This window comes from Heliconius melpomene, chromosome 10 (assembly GCF_056956725.1).
Source record: "Heliconius melpomene rosina isolate 202511_hmr_F chromosome 10, ASM5695672v1, whole genome shotgun sequence".
In the NCBI taxonomy this organism is placed as follows: Eukaryota; Metazoa; Arthropoda; class Insecta; order Lepidoptera; family Nymphalidae; genus Heliconius; species Heliconius melpomene.
In genome coordinates this window covers 9,940,876-9,962,730 of record NC_140398.1, presented here as the reverse complement: position 1 = coordinate 9,962,730, position 21,855 = coordinate 9,940,876, and the positions used below count along the sequence as shown (strand labels likewise).

The 21,855-nt window shown below is 30.1% G+C and overlaps 6 protein-coding genes across 9 annotated transcripts in view; 2 read left to right on the top strand and 4 right to left on the bottom strand.

Moving 5' to 3' along the window:
• The window catches only part of LOC146535535 (uncharacterized), a 55,575-nt gene extending 52,181 nt beyond the window's left edge, over positions 1–3,394 (bottom strand). The window contains exon 1 of the mRNA XM_085190903.1: positions 3,219–3,394. The gene's annotated coding sequence lies outside the window, so the exon portion shown is untranslated. The remainder of the gene's footprint in view (positions 1–3,218) is intronic.
• Positions 3,395–3,731: 337 nt separating this feature from the next.
• On the bottom strand, positions 3,732–8,020 carry Lipt1 (Lipoyltransferase 1). 3 transcript variants are annotated; one of them, XM_085190906.1, is made up of 5 exons: positions 7,917–8,020; positions 6,549–7,182; positions 6,297–6,404; positions 5,626–5,839; positions 3,732–5,149 (listed from the first exon to the last, which is right to left on the bottom strand). In XM_085190906.1, exons 2-5 carry the CDS (start codon positions 7,089–7,091, stop codon positions 4,755–4,757), a joined length of 1,260 nt encoding a protein of 419 aa, XP_085047032.1. In that variant the 5' UTR covers positions 7,092–7,182; positions 7,917–8,020; the 3' UTR covers positions 3,732–4,754. The 3 variants fall into 3 exon arrangements, with proteins under 3 accessions (XP_085047032.1, XP_085047033.1, XP_085047031.1); XM_085190907.1 differs by having other exon boundaries at positions 5,626–5,827; positions 7,685–7,936; XM_085190905.1 differs by lacking the exon at positions 7,917–8,020 and adding an exon at positions 7,685–7,910.
• LOC146535534 (uncharacterized) lies at positions 7,177–7,685 on the bottom strand. The gene has a single exon (XM_085190909.1). It carries the CDS (start codon positions 7,377–7,379, stop codon positions 7,227–7,229), a length of 153 nt encoding a protein of 50 aa, XP_085047035.1. The 5' UTR covers positions 7,380–7,685; the 3' UTR covers positions 7,177–7,226.
• Positions 8,021–8,987: 967 nt separating the features above from the next.
• On the top strand, positions 8,988–9,700 carry LOC146535532 (cytochrome b-c1 complex subunit 7-like). Its single transcript, XM_085191441.1, has 3 exons — positions 8,988–9,144; positions 9,222–9,269; positions 9,399–9,700. Exons 1-3 carry the CDS (start codon positions 9,114–9,116, stop codon positions 9,644–9,646), a joined length of 327 nt encoding a protein of 108 aa, XP_085047567.1. The 5' UTR covers positions 8,988–9,113; the 3' UTR covers positions 9,647–9,700.
• Positions 9,701–9,726: 26 nt separating this feature from the next.
• On the bottom strand, positions 9,727–17,791 carry Snx17 (sorting nexin 17). The gene is made up of 8 exons (XM_085191439.1): positions 17,578–17,791; positions 17,276–17,465; positions 16,844–17,198; positions 16,599–16,761; positions 14,553–14,771; positions 13,711–13,863; positions 13,193–13,342; positions 9,727–12,209 (listed from the first exon to the last, which is right to left on the bottom strand). The coding sequence occupies exons 1-8, from the start codon at positions 17,635–17,637 to the stop codon at positions 12,069–12,071; spliced, it is 1,431 nt and encodes a 476-aa protein (XP_085047565.1). The 5' UTR covers positions 17,638–17,791; the 3' UTR covers positions 9,727–12,068.
• Positions 17,792–18,714: 923 nt separating this feature from the next.
• Positions 18,715–21,529, top strand: LOC146535530 (proteasomal ATPase-associated factor 1-like). Of its 2 annotated transcripts, XM_085191605.1 has the most exons (7): positions 18,715–18,731; positions 18,856–19,005; positions 19,096–19,412; positions 19,599–19,815; positions 20,190–20,322; positions 20,533–20,697; positions 21,072–21,529. In XM_085191605.1, exons 2-7 carry the CDS (start codon positions 18,953–18,955, stop codon positions 21,366–21,368), a joined length of 1,182 nt encoding a protein of 393 aa, XP_085047731.1. In that variant the 5' UTR covers positions 18,715–18,731; positions 18,856–18,952; the 3' UTR covers positions 21,369–21,529. The 2 variants fall into 2 exon arrangements, with proteins under 2 accessions (XP_085047731.1, XP_085047730.1); XM_085191604.1 differs by lacking the exon at positions 18,715–18,731 and having other exon boundaries at positions 18,738–19,005.
• The last annotated feature ends 326 nt before the right edge of the window (positions 21,530–21,855 follow it).

Genomic DNA, 21,855 nt, shown 5'->3' with positions numbered 1-21,855 from the left:
TTATGCACATATATAGCTGACTTATTTTATTAACGAATATTGTTTATTAGTTTCTGCCAAAAAAATATCGTAAACAATAATAGAATAGATTTGCCATAACATTTATCAAATAGCTGTGTCGATCAATAAAAGAGGTGCATCGAATGTACAACGTACTTAATTTTTCAATCTTTCCTGGTCAAAAATGTAGTTATAGTTAATAAATAGAAACTGAAATTTTACCTATGCTTTTTAGAATAAAATAACTTTATCATTCATTTACGAAAATGACACACGGTAATTGAGATCTATAATAGTCCATTCTTCAACCAATGAAATCTTCTCTCTGTAAAATTTAAATGGAACCCAACTAGTGACCCTACTGCAAATCATCAAAGGAAAAATAAATAAAATAAATGTTTCATAAACACAAAAATTTAAATATTAAATAATTATATGAAATAAAAATATAACGTTACAAACAAATGATTGAAATTCAATGCAGGATCTAGTTAATCGACGCAGTTATATGGAAAATTAGCAAATTTAGAAAATTTTTAATAATTATCACAATACATATTTGCATGCATCGTACATAAAAATGTAATTATTTTATTGAAACCATCGTGGCGCATTGGAATAGCCTCTGGCAAGTTTTGTGGTTCCAACCTCCATTCGGGAAATGAACATACATTTCCCCAGCCCTCGTTCTAATAAAACAAAATTCGGCGTTGAGTTACGCCACTCAACACCCAATGCAATCGATCAGACAGCAAATATCGGAGATTGATAGAAACTTTAACAAAATTCTTTGATTTTAATAAAACATCGAACTTTTTATTATATATAACTTTTTGTTAATATCGGTTGTATTTTTGAAATGATTCATTTTATGATGTTATGAATGCCAAGCGGATATTACCATTTATTGTTGCAGACTGGCCTAATTTCCTTGTATGATATTGACACCTATATAAAAGTTGTTGTAATGTTTTTATTTCGTTTGTCCCGGTGTGAACGAATTTAAGTATACAATAGATTATTAGTTATGTCCTTATTCCATATGATTAGATAAATAAAAAATTACGTGTATCTTTATGAAACAATCAATTGTGCTTAAACAACAACAAACTATTTACAAATTGAAATGTTGTTTTTTTAAATATTTATTTGTAATAGTTTAAAATGTTATTTCAAAATATATAATATTTTGTTAATTTGTAACATAGCCTTTATCGGTACAGATCTATCTGTCATCCGGTGGAAACAATAAAGCTCTACATCTACCCTGTAATGTAACCTCTTAAGTTAACAAAAATATGTAATACTTACCAGCATACTTTAATAGGGTAATTCTTATTTATTCCAATGTTTTTTTTAAAGATTTCTTTACGAATTTCTTTGTTCAGGCTTTATGAATGTATAGAAGATAGAACAGCTAATATACAGATTATAAATAAATAATGCAAGTATTATATTACATGCAAAAACATGCAAATACATATCAGATTATATTAAACTGTATATTATAATAATCACATTTATTTGATATTCACATCTCCATAAAAACAAGAATGTTTGTTTAGGCACTTCTTCACGAACAAAACGTTTTACCTCGTAATTTTTAATAAAATAGCTAATACTGTGGAACAGGTTTGGCTGAATAAGATAACCTTATATAACACGCTTGATTTAGCCTCATACTTTTTATTCAACAACAGTACAAAAGAAGACTAAAGTAAATACATATTGCAAGCAACTACGCCGGTGTAACAAGATTTACCAAGATAAAATATTTATATAACCTTTACATCATGAGCTTCCTGCTTTTATTGTATAAAACATTGTTGTTCTTCGACATGAATAGAAATATTGAATTTAAGCGAAACTAAAAGAATTCAAATAAAAAATATAAATAATACGTTACGAACGACCGTGTTTTGAACTTATAAATCGGTAAATATTTGAAATTTAATATTAAACTACCTTTTTAGAGTGTTATTAATATGTAAAGTATAAAAAATAACGTAAGCAAGATAAAATTGAAATATTAATAAAAAAAATTACATAAACGCTTCAGCGAGAGGAATAATCGTTCCTATCGACGATTATTTTAGGTAAGTGGGTTCAGACAAGCGTGGCTGAAACGTAATATAATACGAAACAGTCGATATTTCTTCAGGTAGGTAGCGTGATTTGATAATTAGATATGGTATGCACCGGACATGTGATTTCTAGGCGGAACAATTCAATTGAAAATATTTTAGTCGTAATAAATTATTCACATCAATATTTATAGCGCAAAAAGGCTTCAGAGTTTATAAAATAAACAATAATATAATTATAAAACAAATTATAAAATAAGTATTAATTATTATTTAATAACTTGGCTCTGTTTGTCTCATTTATAGTTTTCATGGGATTATGTTATTTTCCGGGGGCCTCGACAATGAGATAATAATTTAGGTGTTGGCTTACGCCACTCAGTACGTTACACAAATGAAATGATAAATAACCTCTTTTTTTATCTTTACATATTCATTAAATTTCATATTGTAAATCATTCTAATTAATGAAAGCTTTTTTTACTTCAAGACAGATTAAAAATATATCGGTAACATAAAGGGAACACTTATTACTTAAACTTAAAAATATACATTTAAAATTGAACTTGTTCGCACATAATTTTTGATTGAATTGTGGCTATATTTAGGAACAATTTTGGTGTATAAAAAAAATTGTAAATGTAAGATATTCAAGAATAAGTATATATTCTATATATATATAAGATTAAGTGAAAGAAAATAAAATTTATATATGTACAAGAAAATTGTGGTGTTCAAATAGTTTTTATTTCTGGTACTCATTGCACCTATATTTTAAAATAAATTTCGGAAGCACCACGCACCACACAAAAGACTTCAACGCGTTCGCGTTCCTATAATTATTTAATGTATATATTTTTGTTGTCGAAATAAATACTAATAAGAAACGTAGATTTCTGGTTTCCATGCAGAAGTACCTAAAAAATAATAATTAATTCATCTCTTATGTCATTACAGATATTACTTTCATAAGCAATAAAATTGCCGTTCTTTGATATCTCAAACTATCCTTCGAATAGTAATAGCTTTTTATAATTTGAACTTTATGAAATATAATATCTTCAGAATATAATACGAAAAAAATATTATATTTAAAATAATTATTTAAAAGATAAAGATATCCTTTATACTTACAAGAGCAACAAAAGCTTGAATATATAAAATCACACCACTATTATTTAAAAAACTCCCGCGCTTATTTCATATACGCGGTTGTCATAGCAACTTGCAATTATACAATATGGCGGACGGTGCGCACGCACTGAGAACGAACGCAGACTGGCTGTTCTGACGGCGGCCAACGACCACCACCCGGCTATACAGAAAGCGAGAGGAAGAGCAAGCTCCAAGCAAGTTTTTATTGTGCGAGGACAAACGCGCATATTTTTATTAATCCTATACTTGTGTGACATCACGAGTTGCCTTGATTTGTTACTTTACATGGTGCAATGATTAGGTGATTCTTCGTAATCAATGCACATTGTGTGGATAGATGTAGCCTTCCCCTTGAAGCGTCGATCAACTAACGTTTGTTATGTAAGGCTAATTTTAATTGAACACATCTATTATCATTTCTCTTGACTTTAAGTACACAATATTACATTCAAACAAATTAATGGGAGACGTTTGAAAAAAAAAAAGAATAAATTATATTATAAATCATATTTATTTCACATTTTCATAAAATACATTGAGGGAAAGTTCGTTACTTCATCTTACGTTTAACAATATTTAGTCTAATGTCAAAATTATAAATGGATTACAAGCTTCAAAATACCTAATCATAAAAAGCTAACACAAAAATTTACATTAATCTAAGTGTGCCTTATGCCCATTTCATACGGAAATGACCCGTTCAGGGTAGATAGGAAACTAAACGAGTGTGAATTATGAAATGGTCTAAAATTCTAAATAAGTTTTAAGCATAAAAGCGTTACAAAAAATATGCTACGTAATATGTTTAATTAGTAAAATTATAGATATGGATAAATTAATTCGGTAACGAAATTAAAATTTAATTAAAACAAATGATATGATGCATTCTTGTAGCGTTCGGCGCACCGTCCAAATCGCGGGAAATAGACACACACGTCATGTTGTACAGATAATTAAAATATGGTAATTAAAAAGCTAAATAATGTTTATGTTTTTCATTAATCGTTGTTGATAGTATTTTTATTTGTTTCTCAACATACAATGCAGATGAATCTGTACAACAATAAAGGAAGTGTCAGAAAATTATATAAAGGATTAAATTAAAAAAACACGAACAAAGTATACTCATAAAATAACTTGTTAACTGCCTGTTAGTATTTAAATAAAAATGTAGTAACAGTTAGAAAACGCAAAAAAAATCCAAAAGTAATATTAAGATTATTATAATCATAAAAAGCATAAGTGTGTAATGTTAAACTTTGTACCAGTAATATTAACAATAAATACTTTAGTAGATAAAATTGAACAAGATGTAACCAAAAAGAGCCACATAATACTTATGCTTTATCTAACATTTAGCACCATTTTTATTATTATACCAATAAACTAACAATATTTCAATAAATGTCCTAGATTATCACTTATTTATACAAAATATTTATATCATATAATTTAATTGTTTACAAAAATATGTCTTACGTTATAATAATCATTCATTATCGTTCGATAAACAGACTAGACAGTATTAACGACTTGCTCAAAACATTTAGTAACAAATTGTTCTTTTTCGTCTAACTTTCTGTCGTCCCCACTGGAGTGACGTGTGAGCAATGCGTCCTCAAGCGCTGTAAGCGCTTCCGATGTAAACCTCTTTCCTTTTAAATGAGTTATAACAGAAGCTTCTCCATGAAATCCGGATTCAACTAAACCTGGAGGGATATTTAGTGTGACATCTTCAATTAGGCCCTTCTCCACTGACATGTTTATAACAAGTTCTTGAGTGGCTGAATAGATTTTGGAAGGAGCTAATAGCTCCGCCGGCACTGGGAAGCTTCGGCTTACAGTGAATAATGGAGTGCGACCAAAAGACCAGTCCCAAGTCACTAATTCATTCTTTATTTCTGAGAGACCTGTTGGAGGTATAGAAAAATATATAATTTTACTTAAACATAATTAATATTTTTAGTAATAATTAAATTGAAATATTTCGATTGTTGATTTGTTTTATTAAAAAACAGCTTGTCTACAATTTTTATATAAATGTAGGACATGTCAACTCCTATTTCAATTTAATAACAAAGAAAATTAAATATAGTATTTTATTGAAAAAAATCAATATAAATTTTTATTTTAAAATGAGCAAGTAGAGAAAGCATAAATCTTAAAAATAAATCAGCTTCACACTGTGTCCCGCACACAGCAGGGTAGGTAGTGGGAACTTTGTGCTAAGACATTCAATTCCCAACTTTCCGCCGAATTCTGGAGGTGTATTGAGTGGATAGAGATACCCTTCAAACAAAATATTTAACAGTGCTATAGTAAGTTATAAATTTAGTACATAATGTTATTAAAATATAACTTGAACAAATAATGTACTTATACACACCTGGGAACCATTGCTCAGTGGGGTTTATGAATTGAAAACCTCTTTGTTTTGAGATCTGTCTTTTGCCACCATCTTCTAAATGCAAAGCAGCTGTCCTGAGATACTCATAGCCAACAGCTGTTTGTAAACTTTCCACAGTAACCTTGTTGTCCAGGTCTGCCAGGTTCACAACAGGCGAAGGGGTGGATACCGTCGCCTTTGTCTGTATGCCATGCTATATAGAATTAAATTGTTCTTAACATAAATGAATGGAAGGAAAGGTCAGGTTAATGTTAGTTCATCATAAGGTTAGGTAAAAACTATGATAATTATTAGTGACAGATGCTAAATGCATTTTATATTAATTATAATTGTTTAATATTACAAGTAAGTACTCTGTGTGTAACAATGTATAATGTGCATTTTGTTAAATACAATATGTTGAAAGACAATAATGTGAGTCATATGCAATTTCATGATCTTTGACTTGATTAATAATTCACAATTCAATTAACTACATGATCAACAACTTTGTTTAAATAATGAAGTTTGTTATAAATGCAAGTCTTTTGAATTTTTTAAATTATTAATTAATTAATTGTACCTAAACAATATCAGCCTACTTATGTAAAAAGGGCAAATTATGAGTATTATATGGAAATAAAGCATAATTTCGTAGTTTTCTAACTCACCTCTCTCTTGGCAAGAGCTTTACTGAGATCTGCCTTATTGGCATTGACTAGAAGTGTGCAGTGATGATAAGCAGACAAGCGTCCTAATTTTGCTGCTGTTCCAGATACCTGATAAATTAATGAAAAAAATATATATATCAATAAAAATTTAAATATGTCATCTTTATTACATTTATATAAATTTAAAACTTATATTATAATAAGTAATAAACTTTTAAATATAGTGTGGCTGTATAGGCTTATAATACATACCTTATATTTATCCCGCACAATAATATCATCACGTTCATTAATAAAAGATTTTATTCCAAAACCTCTATATAATCCTCTTGTAATTAGTTCTAAGTTGTACTTTCTATTATATCTTTCTCTTGGTGTGAAGAAAGTAATGTTTAAGTTGCCTCTGTCATGATACACAGTGCCACCTCCACTGTTTCTGCGTGCAAGTGCTATTTCTCTTTCTCCTAAAAATGGTACATTTGCCTCAAGCCAGGGATTTTGGTGTCTACCAATTACTACACATGGCTCATTTCTCCAAACCATCATTACATGATGGTTACTGAAGTCCATGTTACGGTACATCCAATCCTCTAATGCCAAATTGGTATAAATATCTGTTGACTGTGACATGAATACAGATTTTGTAATGTCTTCCTCAATCGGCAAGTCCTTTTTAGCATTCTTCTCAATAAGATTTTTAGCTGTACTTAAACTTCGTGAACTTGTCCTCCTTGTTAATCCAACCATTACAAACATGTTGCTTAAAGCAATCTTCCGCATTATTGTCTGCGCCATTTTATGATATATATTTGCAAACAACACTTATTTTTTTTATATTGGCTTGGCAGATCAATGCCTTGATTCAAAATTTCTTCGAATAATTGTTCTTAAAAAGTCACAAAAAACACTTAATTTTAAAGTTCAAAAACACTAGTACTTTGTGCAACAAGCATCAGTATCAGCAGAGGACAGAGAGATTAGATATTCATGAAGGGCTATTGTCTGGTGCAGCCACTTCCAGGTTTGGTGCAAGATGTTAATTCGATAACGAATTCCTAAACAATCGCGACAGTCACTTGGCATTCCTCTTCTTGGTTGCAAGATTAACAAAAAAAGATACTAAACAAGTTAATGGACACAAGCTAAGTAATTAGAACCAATTATATTTATAAAATAATTATTTCACTGACAAAACAATACTTTTATTAAGACGTACAATCGTGTACCAACGCGTAACAAGTTCTGAAACAATTGTCTTTCGTCGTCTCATTATATTCATGCGGATGGTGATAAGCGGGCCAAGGAACTAAGAGCGAGGGCATTCGAAGTTCACTCGAAGACGAGCAAATAAAATGATAAGGGACACGAAGCAGGCACGAGCAACATACCATTATCACTCGTCGCCAAGTTGAGATTTATCTCTCATCACATCGTGATTAAAACGTGTGTACATTTTATGATCTATAATACAAATTTCTAGACTGCTGATAGCATTGTTTACAATTAGAACATGTATGTCTACCTAATAAGACAACTATTTACAAATAATTATTTTTAATTTATAACTAGACTACTTATCTATATTTTATAACCTAAAAACTAAAAACAACTAGTATTTACATTTTACACCTCACATACTCGACTTAGCATAGCGATAGTTGTAGTTGTAGATGTTGACAATTTAAAGTTACCAGCATCACAGAACGCATTTACTCACATTTGACCAGCATTGAGCATAGTTATCTCTTAAAGTTTTTCGAAAAAGTAGTCTCAATCTAGAATTAATTACTTTTCATATTTTCTTTCAAATATCGTTGGTTTTACAATCGTTAAGCATTTAATTTTTTAAAACTTAAATGGGTAATTTTAATAAAATTATTATCAATATAAAAAGTATTTTATTGAACTTTCTTTGTTTCTTTTTTTTAGCTTCACGTTGTATCCCGCACATAGCAGGGTAGGCAGAGGGAACCTAGTGTTAATACAATCCGTTCCCCACTTTCTGGCGAATTCTGGAGGGATTGCGTATTTGAGTGGCAAAACTCAACGCCGCGCTTTGCCTCGACACCAGAGCGGAAAAATGAAAATATAAACATTTCACTTCCTCGAGTGGGGATCGAATCCACAACCGTCGCGTTACAGTCACACCCTTGTGCCACTGCGCCATGAAACTAATTTTCTATTTTAGTTAAGCCGCATTAAACTATAATTCGGTTACTATTTTCAATATTAACGTAAATTAATTTTATGAAAAAATATTTATAGTAGAATTACACTTTTTTGTCTTATATAGCCCATATATAGTATAGCCCATAATACGTACGCCCCACCTTTGTTTTCAACAAAATGAGCAATGGTAGCGAAATAAAATTTAACGGCAACGTCGCATAAAAGTAACAAAATAAAAGGATGATTTATACCGCTACTTTTATCGCTACTTTCGAAGTAACACTAAATTTAACGTTAAGATTTAACGCATAATTAACCTTATTATAATGTTATTATTCCGTTAAGTTACCAAGTATCGCTACCAAATTATACCGATACTTAGGTATCTACATGTAATTCTATACGGTAATTAACGTTAATTTAAATGTGAATTGGTAACGTTAACAAGCCCTGGAAAAATCCTTACTTATCTGTGTAGAAACTTTATTATATATTTTTTATATATCTGTATTAAACTTATGTCAATTTGTCAATACTCAATTGTCATTTGGCAAATCGGGAGTAAGGTTTAAGCCTATTTTTGTTTAATTCTAATTGAAATAGGATCTTAAACAGTTGTATATCGGAACACTAAATTAACTAAGCAAAATGGCCTTAAGAACTACTGCTGTTCTCCGCAGTAAGTTACTCTTAAAGAGCAAATATTAAAACTTTTCTGTAGCACTTATCTTATTATGTAACTTGATTGATTTTCAGGTAACCTCAGAAAATGGGCATATAACCTATCTGGATTTAATAAATATGGTATGTCTAACTATAATTTGCGACACATTTTGCTCCTATGTCGATATACTTAAATTCATAGTTAATTAAAGTGGGAAAACAATGAATATATAAATGTGTAAATAAATAACTACAATTGTTTTTTGTTAGGTCTTCAACGTGATGACTGTTTGTATGAAGATGCTGATGTACAAGAAGCTCTACGCAGACTTCCTGACCATGTAATAGATGAACGTAACTTCAGATTAGTCCGTGCCATGCAACTTTCTCTCCAGAAAATCATTCTACCTAAAGAAGAGTGGACTAAATATGAAGAAGATAAGCTGTATCTCTCACCAATTGTAGAACAAGTTAAGAAGGAAAGGTTGGAGCGTGAAAACTGGGAAAAAGATCATTAATCTTTCACTGTATTATGTTAATATTTTAATTTAAATAAAGCTAGCAGTAAAACACAGGATTTATTAATTAAAGTAGAAAATGCTGATTGAAAAACAGTTTATTTAGAAGAACTTTTTTCAACAATTGTTAATAAAAAATATGGCAGACATAATTTACAGCCTTATGGGCAAACAAATGGTTAAATTGAACAACATCAATCAATAACCATATGTAAAATGGTCCCAGTAACAAAATTTTTAAAACTAATATGAATATAATAAATGTATTCATAATATATATATATATTTCCAATAAGAAATAAAAAGACTATATAATTTAAAGAAAGTGCATGTACTATTTTTAATATACTTTACTTTACATACTTTTAATCAAACTCAATAAATTCTTGAGTAAAGTAAATACTTAAACAATTTAGATCAACATTTATAGTAAATAAAAAAAATACATACAGAAGAATACAATTATAAAATAAAATGCCTTGTATAGTAGAATAACTTATTTAAAAAAAAACGTTAATACAATAAATACTTTTTATTTGTTTGAGCCAGTCTATCTTTAGTTTAAGAAAAAATAGATTTTTTTTAAAACATACAATATACTTCAAATACTGAGTAAACTTGATATAAAGTCTGGGAAGTATGATTTTGTGGCATTGTTGTGAGACTGAAGCAAAATCAACATAACTTTTTATCTAATATTAATAGGAAAAAATATTAATAATATTGCTGCTACTTTCGAAGTTCATTGACATTTGAGGAAATTATGTTCTAGACAAGCATCAGCGTTTACCAAGTCTTTTTTTTTATTTAATGACTTAATTTTGTCATTTTTTAAAGTAGAAGTAAGGCTACATAGCTCACTATGTATTGTATGTATTGTGTATGTATTATCTATGTATTGTATATGTATTTGGTTTTCATACAATAATACTCATATTATTATATGAAAACCAAGCTAAAGCAACAAAAGTTGAGTTATTTCCATATTTTAGAATTTGTTGTTAAATTGAATGCATAGATTGACTGTAAAATATATACATTCAAATACCTTACAACCTGCAAGTTACCAATTACGGCAACAAATAATAAAAAACTATATATTGTTTTAAAAAAAACAGCTTCATGCTTAACCCTACAACCTAGTGTTAGGACACTCTGTTCCCCACTAATTACAATTAATTATTCCGTTTTTCAATAATTATTAATTTGAATTTGCTTCGTCGATTTATTACTTTTAATAATACTATGTATTCATTATTTCTTTTTCTTAAACATATTTTGGCTACAAAAATGTAACTTTTTATAAATTTAAAAGATGACAAATTTATTTACAATTGGATGATAGACAATACAATTTTAGATAATAGAAAAATGAAAACAATAATATGGCAAGTGTATGGCTTGCATGTTTGAATAAAAAAAGTGATATATTTGGATCTTAGCGACAAAATGCTAAATCTAAAATCTACTGCAATTTTATACTTAAAAGGTTTACCATTTAATACACAAATAAGTCTTACCATGCGAAAAATAAATCAAAATAAAAAAATATTACGTATAGTAATGAAATTCGAGTAAAATTGAGACAATTCTGTAAATTACATTGATATCATGTCGTCGGTTAAATAGAAAAGTGGCTAAAAAAGATAATAACAAAACAAATTTTGTTTTTCTTTTTTCAGTAAAATAAATATTAGCATATAATAACAGCTAAAAGATATTTATAAATTTAGGATGGTATATTTATTTTAAAGATTATTTAAGGGCCTTTTATTAAGGAATCAATTTCCTTAGAAATACACAAATATTATGCCAAATTATGTAGGTCATATTTCTTAATATGTTATTCTAAAGCCAAAAATAAAAGTAAAGTATAAAGAATATTTTTCGTGTCTCAATGAATTGCATTTATTAATAAAAAAATATACCGGACTCTTTTAAAGCGACGATATTCTTTAAAAAAACCGATCAAATGCCAGTCGGACTCGTATACCGAGGGTTTCGTACCAATTTCAGGATTGATCATGAGGAAAGGGGTAGTAACTTTAAAATTATTAAAAATATTTTTATTATGAGTATTTGATATTTCAAGCTTGATATCTGGACGCCTTCCTGAGAAAAAGGATTTCAATGGACCGACAACAAAGTCATCCTATGCCTAAATGTTTCGTTTTTCCCTGTCGAGGTACGGAACCCTAAAAATTAATGTGTGACGTTGGCGTTTTGCAAGTAACAGACATATTTTCTGCAATCAAAACTGCGGTTAAATAAAAAAATCGGAAACAACACTTGCATCATTGGGCGCGTTATTTTATAGTGTTTTTAATCCATAAAAGAGAACTATTAAAATAAACTCGTCTTGATTAAAAAAAATATTATTATGCCATTTTTCTATTTATCCGACGATGTATCTTTGGGTGTATTACAATTCTTCGTCCCCAATAGCTTCAAACGCGTTGTTCTCTACACAATCCTTGCCAGATTTAAATGCTACCGATGCAAATTTCTCAGTTAGCTTCTGAACGGAAAATATTTCTCTTGAACTACCCGACGAATCTCCATTCTGAAATTCATAGCGTGTGTATTTATAAACAATTTAATAGGATAGAGTTGTCGTCCCACAGCGGCACAGCGTCGATTTCTCCTCTAGGAAATTAATTCAAATTCAAAATATTCTTTTTACAAATTGACTAATATAAGCACTTTTGAATCGAATGAACATAGAGATAAAAAAGCTCCCACCGGTTCGGAAGGCAGATCTGCTGAGAAGAGCCGGCAAGAAACTCAACAGTTGCTCTTTATAATATCAATGGTATAATTTAATTATTACATTAACTGGCAGATATTCTCCATGATATTCAATAAACATTCCATGTGTTTATCCTCTAATTACTTTCATTATCTCGTTCTGGTAAGGAGACAAATCGCGGTTTTGAGTTCATCCATTCAACATGCAATATCTCGAATATTTGGCGAAAAGTAAAGGACAGAGTGTCTATTTGTTGGTGCAGTAGGGCAGTGAGTACAAGTATTGTGGCTTCGATCCCGATACTGAGAATGAATTATTCTCATTTACTCATTCTGGCAAGAAACAGCAGAGGATTGAGTCACTCAACAAGTAATGTGGAGAAAAGAGTGACTTGACTCGAAGCTATCTCTGTAGCGTAAAGATTTTGTAGCTTCTCTCATGTCACACCACATAAAAGAGTGGGCAGAGGGAAACTAGTGATAAAACACTCTGTTCTCATTAGGCACTTAGACACTCTATTGAATGGCGGAACACAACGCTTGAATGAGCATTGAAAATATTAAATATTTAATTCCTCCTGAAGTGGGAATAGAACCCACGAGCGTCGCGTTTACAGTTGCAAAGCGTGAACAGACTGGTGCCGTTATTGCTGTAACATAAGCTCTTTAGTACAGTAACAGTGACATCCAGTAAAATTGTACTGACTTTATAGTTAACCTACATATATTTACTTAACGTGTATTTCTAAAATTGTAAATGGTAACAAAGTTTATATTTTATTTACTTCTTATACTTACACTAACAGAACTGAGAGTATCACTCGACGAAGATGGCGTTATGAGATGAGTTGAACCGTCTCTTCTAAGATAAGTTAGACTTGCGCGTTTGCAGCGCGGCGACGAAGGACCCTCGCCGTTCTTTTGACGCATTAATTCGTCGACTATAGACTAGTTGATATGAAAATAATTAAATAAGTGTTAAATAATAAACTAAACTTTGTCATCTCTATTCTTATTAAAGAAAAAAAAATAACGTAGCGGGATATGAACCCGCGCCTCTTTGGAAACCAAGTCCAAGCGCTCTCGCTGCTAAGTAGAATAAGAAGAAATAAGTGGATAATCAGTCATCATTGGAGAATACTATCGATTAAGGGGCTATGATGTCACAGACAAATTTATACCTAACACTTCTCTGTTTTCGTCGGGGAATAAAAAATAACAACAGTTATCCATATCAACAGCTTCAAATGAGTCGTGCATATATTACGTCATCTTTAAGCTATATATCTCTGTGAGTATGCGTCATCGATACATACCTGCAAGCATACACTTATGAATATTGCATGTTCTGTCCGCAGCGTCACCCACACCAAATTATCTTTGCTAATGAGATATTCAAATGACAACTCAAAGTTTTTACTTGGCTCGTCGAGGAGAGAATCATGGCTGTTTGCTTGAGTTCGTTCTAGCTGCAAAAAAATAACAATATATCTTTATGAATAAAAGTGAAGCATTATTTACACATACACGTATACAAAATTTGCGACGGAACTTAACGCCGTTTCATATCTTACAATGCGGGGAAATAATATTTTTCTTTCCTGTGTTTTTTTTCCTTTTCACCTATTATTTAATTTTTAAAATGATTAAACAGGTAATTAAAACTTAATCTATTGTTTTGTATAATAATATTATAACGACTCATAAATAGTTATTTAATATTTCAGATACTTTACAATTTAATAATTTATCTATTCAGTAGTAATCAAATATCCATCAACAATATGATAAAACTCGTGTATGCAATAAAGAATTTTATCTGTCTATCTATCTATCTAAAACTCAGCGACACACCGCAACTCAGCCCCTATACTTAAGTTATGTTTGTTCTGTAATATATATTTTTTTAATTTTATGCTGTATCCCGCACAGAGTAGGGTAGACAGAAGTAACCTAATGATTAGACACTCCGTTTTAATCAAGATGTTTCGTTCCCCATTTTCCGCCGAGTTTAAAGACGTGTGTAGCGAAACTCCACCGCGCTTTATCTTGTTATCATAGCGATTATTTACATGTAGTAAATAATTTAATTCCCCTAATCAGGAATCGAACCCACGTTACAAATAATATCTACTAAACAAAACAAAACAAAACTTACATTATGTAAAGTAGTGATCCGCCAGCACCTCATCCTAGTAACTTTGTACCTTTGTTCATTATTGGGATGGGAGGCACTAGCTAAAGTAAGTTCCTTAGAGGCTAGCGACACTCGCACGCGTGCACTCGCCCCATTTTCCTCGATATTAGATGCATCGGTGACGGCCTCTCCTGCTGGTATACTGCTGTAGTGCCGGAGCGTTCGAGCTAGCTCTATATACTAAAATATTTAATATCTCTATAGTATTTAGGTAGGTACGTAGGCAGATAGAACCTAGTGTTAGGAACTCCGTTCCACATAATGACATTGAGTTTATTTAAAATTATAAATATATAGGTAGAGAACAGAGTGGTGTAGTTATTTAGTAAAATGTTGCAAAGTGAAATGTAATTTAATGTAAACATATTGTAGAGGTATACAACTATTAAATTCACTTACAAATGCATACAAATAAGTGTTAACACAATAACACCGAATTGAATCCATATATTCCATTTACTCAGGAAACTTTTGCTTTGCTCAACACCAGAAGAATATTTTCAGAATGAGGCATAAGAGCATTTGGGCCAAAATGGTATATGAATAGCCGAAAAAAAATGTAATTAAAACCATAAATCAGTTTCATAAATATTTCAAAATTTTTACTGTAAAATTACTACCCTGTACCTTACCATGAATAAAACAATCCATTACTTTTGATGAATAAAGAAAAGACAAGTTAAGTAATGATGTTATCATATAGGAAAAATTTCACTATATATTATGTATAGGTATAGTTATGTAAGTAATCACTAGAGTATTTACATAACTATTACATTACATAAATAGATATATATTTTATGATAAAACTATTTCAATATGTATAAAGTATATATAATACTTAAATATAATATTAAATAGATAATAAGTGCATAATTGTAATATTGATTATTTCTTGCATAACATAAGTCATAATAATTAACATAAATTAACTTTATTATGCATTGTATTATAGAAAAATAATATTTAAGTTACATTTCACTTTGCATGCTGCCAAGCTTGGAAATAAAAATAAATTAGCAGTAGGGAAAAAAATGCCAAAAAAGTTATACACCTATATAGAATGTACAGTTTAGTTGAACTACATATTTGACAGTATTTTTGTCTTAACAATGCTGGTACTTGTATATATTACTAATACTCACTGAAGCCCATATTTTATGAGTTTTACTGTCATGAAAAATTATTCTCTTTGTATGATAAATAGTGTCATTACATTAATAAATGAATGAACTCATTTGCAGTTGAATCATTAAGTGAGTGAGACCATTGATCACTTTAGTAATAAATATGATAATGTTGCTGATTAAACAGCCAGATGACCCACACTTATTATGTTACACTAGCAAAAGCTATAAACGCTGGTGATAAAACAAAAATGTTTGTCAAGAAATTTAAATATTTTTTTAGGGGTCTTCTTTCCTTTTATATATTACAATTTTTGACACATGTATAATTGTATACATAATTTATTATACATAATTTTGTTGATACATTTGTATTTTTATATGGGTTTAAAAAATAGAACTGCCAGATAATATAAATATTATAAGTCATATAAAATTATATAAAAAATATTTAATGCAAATAATTTTTACCTAAACTTTTCACCTATAATTTGGAGGCACATATTCTCTCTATATTGAGAAAATTTAATATAGATAGAAAATAACTGTTTTTCTATATAGGGATAGTACAGCATTAAGATACTTCACTCCCACTTTGTTCCTTTTAGAGATAAAAATCCAATTTTTAGAGACAATGCTTGTCGAGAAGCAGAACTTGTTGAGTTCCACTCAATGTCTTATTGACAGAGCAAGGAAATGGAAATAATTCATTACACTAAGTGGGAATCAACCCACAACCTTTGCATTTACCATCAGAGGAGAGTCTTTATTATACTTGACTAATTAATTATGATGTCCACTATACTTATTTTATAAGGCAAAAGTAATTTCATGATTCTGGTGTTATGAAGCACACTGCATAATATATGTAAAATCTTACCTCTCTTTTTTGTTTCTTAGCCTCGTAAGAAGACAATATTTCTTTTGATTGCTGATCAGTAATTATCCAACCCAAATCTACTTCTTCAATCAGTTGTAAATATAATAAATCTAAGGAAACTCTGTCAATCATTAAATCCAAATCATAACAGGGATCCCAGTAACTGAAAATATCATTAAATATATATTAGCAATCATTGTAAAATTAAACTTAAGAGAATTACATTTAAATAATTATATGGATACCTTTTTCTCAGTACAATTTTATCATCAGGTCTAACATATTTTTGTGATATGTATGGAGATTCATAATCCTCTAACTTTTTCATACATGGCTGACCACCTTTCGCACAGCTCCAATTAAATAAGTATAATGAAAAATATTTAATCAACTCCTTTGATAAATTTACATAATTACAAGCAATATCTAGTACAGCACTTGAAGAGTCCGTAGATGATACAGATAATGGTATTCTATAACCATTCATTAAAGATATTTCTATGTCCACTACATGCACTCTCACAGAATGTGTTTCTTGTTGAGCAGAAAATAGGAATGTAATCAATATGCCAGAATTAGAGAATACAGGATTTTGTCCAACTATAAATAATAATTGTTATTATAGGTCAACATTACATAAAATACACATTGAACATTAAATTATAACAAGGCATTACCTAATTGTATATATTTTTCTAATAAAATTCTTCTCTCTTCCAATTGAGAGTTTGTTAAGAATAATTTCTTAGATGGAAATTGTGGTAACTTAAAATGCGGGTACTGAGCTTGCAATTGTTCGTGAAGGCTAAGTAGTTGTTTATACCGAGCCGTACAGTGGAAGAATCCATCTATATAAATATTATATCCCTTTAAAAGAAAAATTGCAAAAGTATATAAGTATAGAAATGCACTGGTTTGAAAATATAACAAAAAGGTGATGATAAACATTAAAAAAATTAAAGAAAATAAAGAAACTTACTGTGTAAGTGATTCCATTATCGTCACGAAATTGTTGCAAATCAGGAATAGAAAAATGCATTTTTACAATCGCATAAATTATAATATGTCATAACTTTTTAATCATAGCATTTACTTAAATTATTTATTTTTAAAAACTTCTCAAGCGGAAGTAGACAAAAGCAAAACAGAAATTCGCCCACTTTATACTTGTCTCGTCTGTCACTCTCACTATGTCATATATAATATGTATTGTCACTAACTAATCAAAGTCAAATTCACAGATTAAAAAAGAATATGCGTTAATATAAATTAAAAGATACCGAGGTTGTTTTTCGAACTTGAGGTTAAATCTGTTAGCCCTATTGAGATTTATAGCGATACCGGTTGGGAAGACAAGAGGTACTCTATCCATGAGCAAGTACTACGTGGCTTTTTAAGAGGATGTCAACGTCTGCAATGGCCTCGAACGGGACTCGAACTTAAGCGTGCGGCCATCGATCGGGCTGAGATATTGAGTTTTATTTCGATCATGAGGTTAATGTTGTTAGCTCTATTGGCTTTTACAGCTACACCGAAAGAAGGAAGGCGTAAGGAGTAGAAATGAGGGTACTCAGTCCTTAAGAAAATGCAAGCACTACGTGGCTGCTTGAGAGGATATCGACGGTGGCAAGTGTGTCTTTTGCGGAACTCGGACCTCGGAACTGTTCGACCGGCCTCGGATCGGGCTGGGTATTTTAGATATTGAGGCATACGGTACTATAATATATCGTACAGGAAATCATTTTAGGAATAAAAAAATCGATTCTTTAAGATTTAGTTTACAAAAAATTACACACACATAACGATAGCGTTAATATTTTTGTTTGAATATTTAATAATAATGAAACCTTTTGTAAGTGGATGATATGATGAAAATGGTAATGATACAAAAAAATATATTTTTTGAAATGTATTATCTATTATATACATAAAAAATACCCAGTAAAGTCATTGTAATATAATTAATTAATAAAAAGCCAATCGTAACACTATACACATATCTTACCTAAGCTGTTGAATAATATCTTCATGATTGTTGATAAAAAAAATATAGCACAGTTCAAAATATCGATATTAAATAGACATCCTTAATCTGTGTTTTTCTAATCTAAAATGACTGTCATTTTACAAATTGTAATTTTCATGTTTACTTTTTGAGGGTGTTGTTATTGTATTAGCATTGCTGAATATTTTATAACATTTCTTATAATAACAAAATGTATTCTAATTAGCTATTTTTTTATACATATTATTTCAGAAACTTAAAATCTCTTTACGAAAAATCTAGAGGTGCGTAAATTTAAGACAAAAATATTTCGTTTTGCTGCAATAAATATATTTTGGAAACAGATACAATGACAAATTTACCTGTTATAAGTATTCAATCTGATTGGAATGATGCTGTTAGGTAAACTTAAAATAATTTCAATCAATATATGTTTTCATTTGTTTGGATTTTGAGTAATAAGTTAATCACTGTAGCCGGCTTCCGTTTCAGATTGCCTAATGAAGAAATTTGGATATCATCTAAGTATTTAAATGCAAATAGTGTTCACGATAAAATCAAAACGTCTATAAACAAGGCTGATGGAAAAATAAAAATTGATGTCTCGAAGAATTATCAATTTATTTCATTGTCTAGCTTAAACTTAATAGTCAAACATGTTAAATCGGACGTAAAAGTAGCTTTTGTTGCTGCAACAAAATCACATAATGTACATAAAAAAGCAATATTATCAGTTTCAACTGCTGAAAATGCATTGGCAATCTCTTCATGTGAAGCAGACAAACTACTTGTTTGGGATACAAGAACAAGTATGTAGTAAGAAGACAAATTAGAGTCATAGAGAGTCACAGTTGTATAGAATTTTTAAAAGTTAACAGCAAAATAACTGATTATTTTACTTTATAATACTAAAAGGAAGGAAGTTGATCTGAATAAAGATAGCTTTAGATATACTATATATACAAACTATGTAATGTTTTGATTTTGATTTGCAGATGAAGAACTCTTAGATTTAAAAGGACATGGGGGTCCTGTTTACAAATGCAGGTTCTTTCCTTCTGGTGTTGTTGTGATTTCTGCTGGAGCTGATGGCTCCTGCAGAATTTGGTCAGCTGAATCTGGAATAAATCCAGTGACTTTGAAAGGTCATACCATGTCCATTACAGATGTATGTATTATAGAGAAAGGCAGAAATGTAATTTCAGTTAGCAAGTAAGTGAAAATAAACTGTACTTTTTCAGATATGTTTAGCTTAAAACAGAACATACAAAATTAAAGAATATAAAGAAATAAAATATAAAGAATATAATGCAAATTACATGGAGCAATCTTGGTGCAGTGTAGCATCTGATTGTAAATGTGATAATTATCATAGTAAGATCTTTAACTTTCACTATGATTGTCAATTTGATTTCCACTTGGAGAAATGACTTATGTACATGGTAATAAGACATAATGTTTTGATAATTGGCCGGAAAGCAGGAAATGTAGTGTCTTAACACTCCTTTAGCGTTCCCTCTGCCTTTGCTATGAGTGGCATATGATGTAAAAACTAAAGAATAATTAAAATTTTGATACTGTTACAGAGATGGCTTAGTGAAGTTATGGGATGTTGGTAAATCTAAATGCTTAGATAATGTTATTAATGCCCTAGGAGCTATAAACTGTTGTTCTATTTCTAGTACAAATGATGAGGTAGAAGTACAAAATGAAAGAGAGGTCAGTTTTCCTTTGTTTTTGGTAACTATTATTTTTTCTAAATAAAATTAAGGTATGATATAGTTCTTTGATCATTGTGTTCCAAGTTATCAAATAAAATTATTGTAAGATTTGTCAAAAACAAGCTTGTTTATTTTGTGGGTTACTTTGAAACAAACTTTTTTTGTTATATGAACTAAAATAGTATATAATTTTGTGTTTCTTTTTCAGATAGCAACTGGAAACAAACTTTTAGTCGTTGGCTGTGAAAATGGCTCAGTGATATGTGCACATGTTGCAAAGAGAGAGGAAATATTTAAGAAACATTTAAGCTCTGCAGTTAATGCCTGCACCATTATAGATCAGACTGTTATTGTCGGGTGCAGTGATGGCAAGGTATTTATATAAATATTGCTAAGTTGAATATCTTACTGTAACATGGTGGTTGTAGATTTTATTACCACTTGGGGGAATAATTATATTTAAATAATTTTAATTTCCTTTCTCTCTGGGGAAAAACTTCAATTTGTATTCAGCCACTCAACACCCATTGAGCAATTATTTTAAATCGGATTGTTATTGTTGGACATAATAATGGCCAGACACTTGCAAATATTGCTAATATAACAAAACACGGCGTTAAGTTCTGCCCTTCAATGTACATTCTACACTTCTTAAAAGTGTCTTAATATTGGGGGAAAAGTGTGAAACTGTTTTCTTGTATTATGTTATACATTACAATTGCAAAAAGAATATTTCACATTCCACAGATTATATTTATGAATCTACAAGATGGGTCAATCATAAAGGAATTGCATGAATCAGCCAGCCCAGTACTAAGTATAGGAAGTCTCTCAAATCAATTATTTGCAGTAGGTAGGCAAGATGGTAATTGTGCTGTACTGTCTTTACAAGAAGTTCACTCATCTGTAAGAGTTCAGCTGACGGGCTCTGATTGTGATGGAATAAGAGACATTGCTTTTAACGGAAAATGGATTTTGACGGGTTGTCGAGACTCTTATATAAGAAAATATGATTTTAATCAAGTAAATGTACATTTCAAATGACATAAGAGTACTGTAAATAATATTGAATGTTCTGTGTCTTTTAAAAAAAAAGAAATGTGAAGTAATAAAATTCTGGTTTACTTATTCCTTTTAGTAATGTACTACTATATTAGAAATAGATATAGATTTTTTTAAGATTTAATAAATGCTTATAAAGCTTTTATTTGACTTTCATTTTATATGTAATTCGACTGTCAATGTGACGTTTGTAGGTTGATTCTTCCGTCCTTTGGCATATCAACTCTTAGTCTGTACCTACTGTCGCAGTTCCTCTCGACACTGGTACCAATATTTTTTAATGAGTAGGTATATTTTGTCCTTATTTAAGCGTAAAAGAGATGTTATTGGTAGATGAATATTGAAATTCATTCAATATACAGGTGGAAGTGTCTGCGCTCCTTTTACGGGAGCAGCATATAGGGAAAAATATGCCTAAAAAAATAAATAACATACGTCAACAGTTTGGATGTCGGTTCTTTTTCATTTC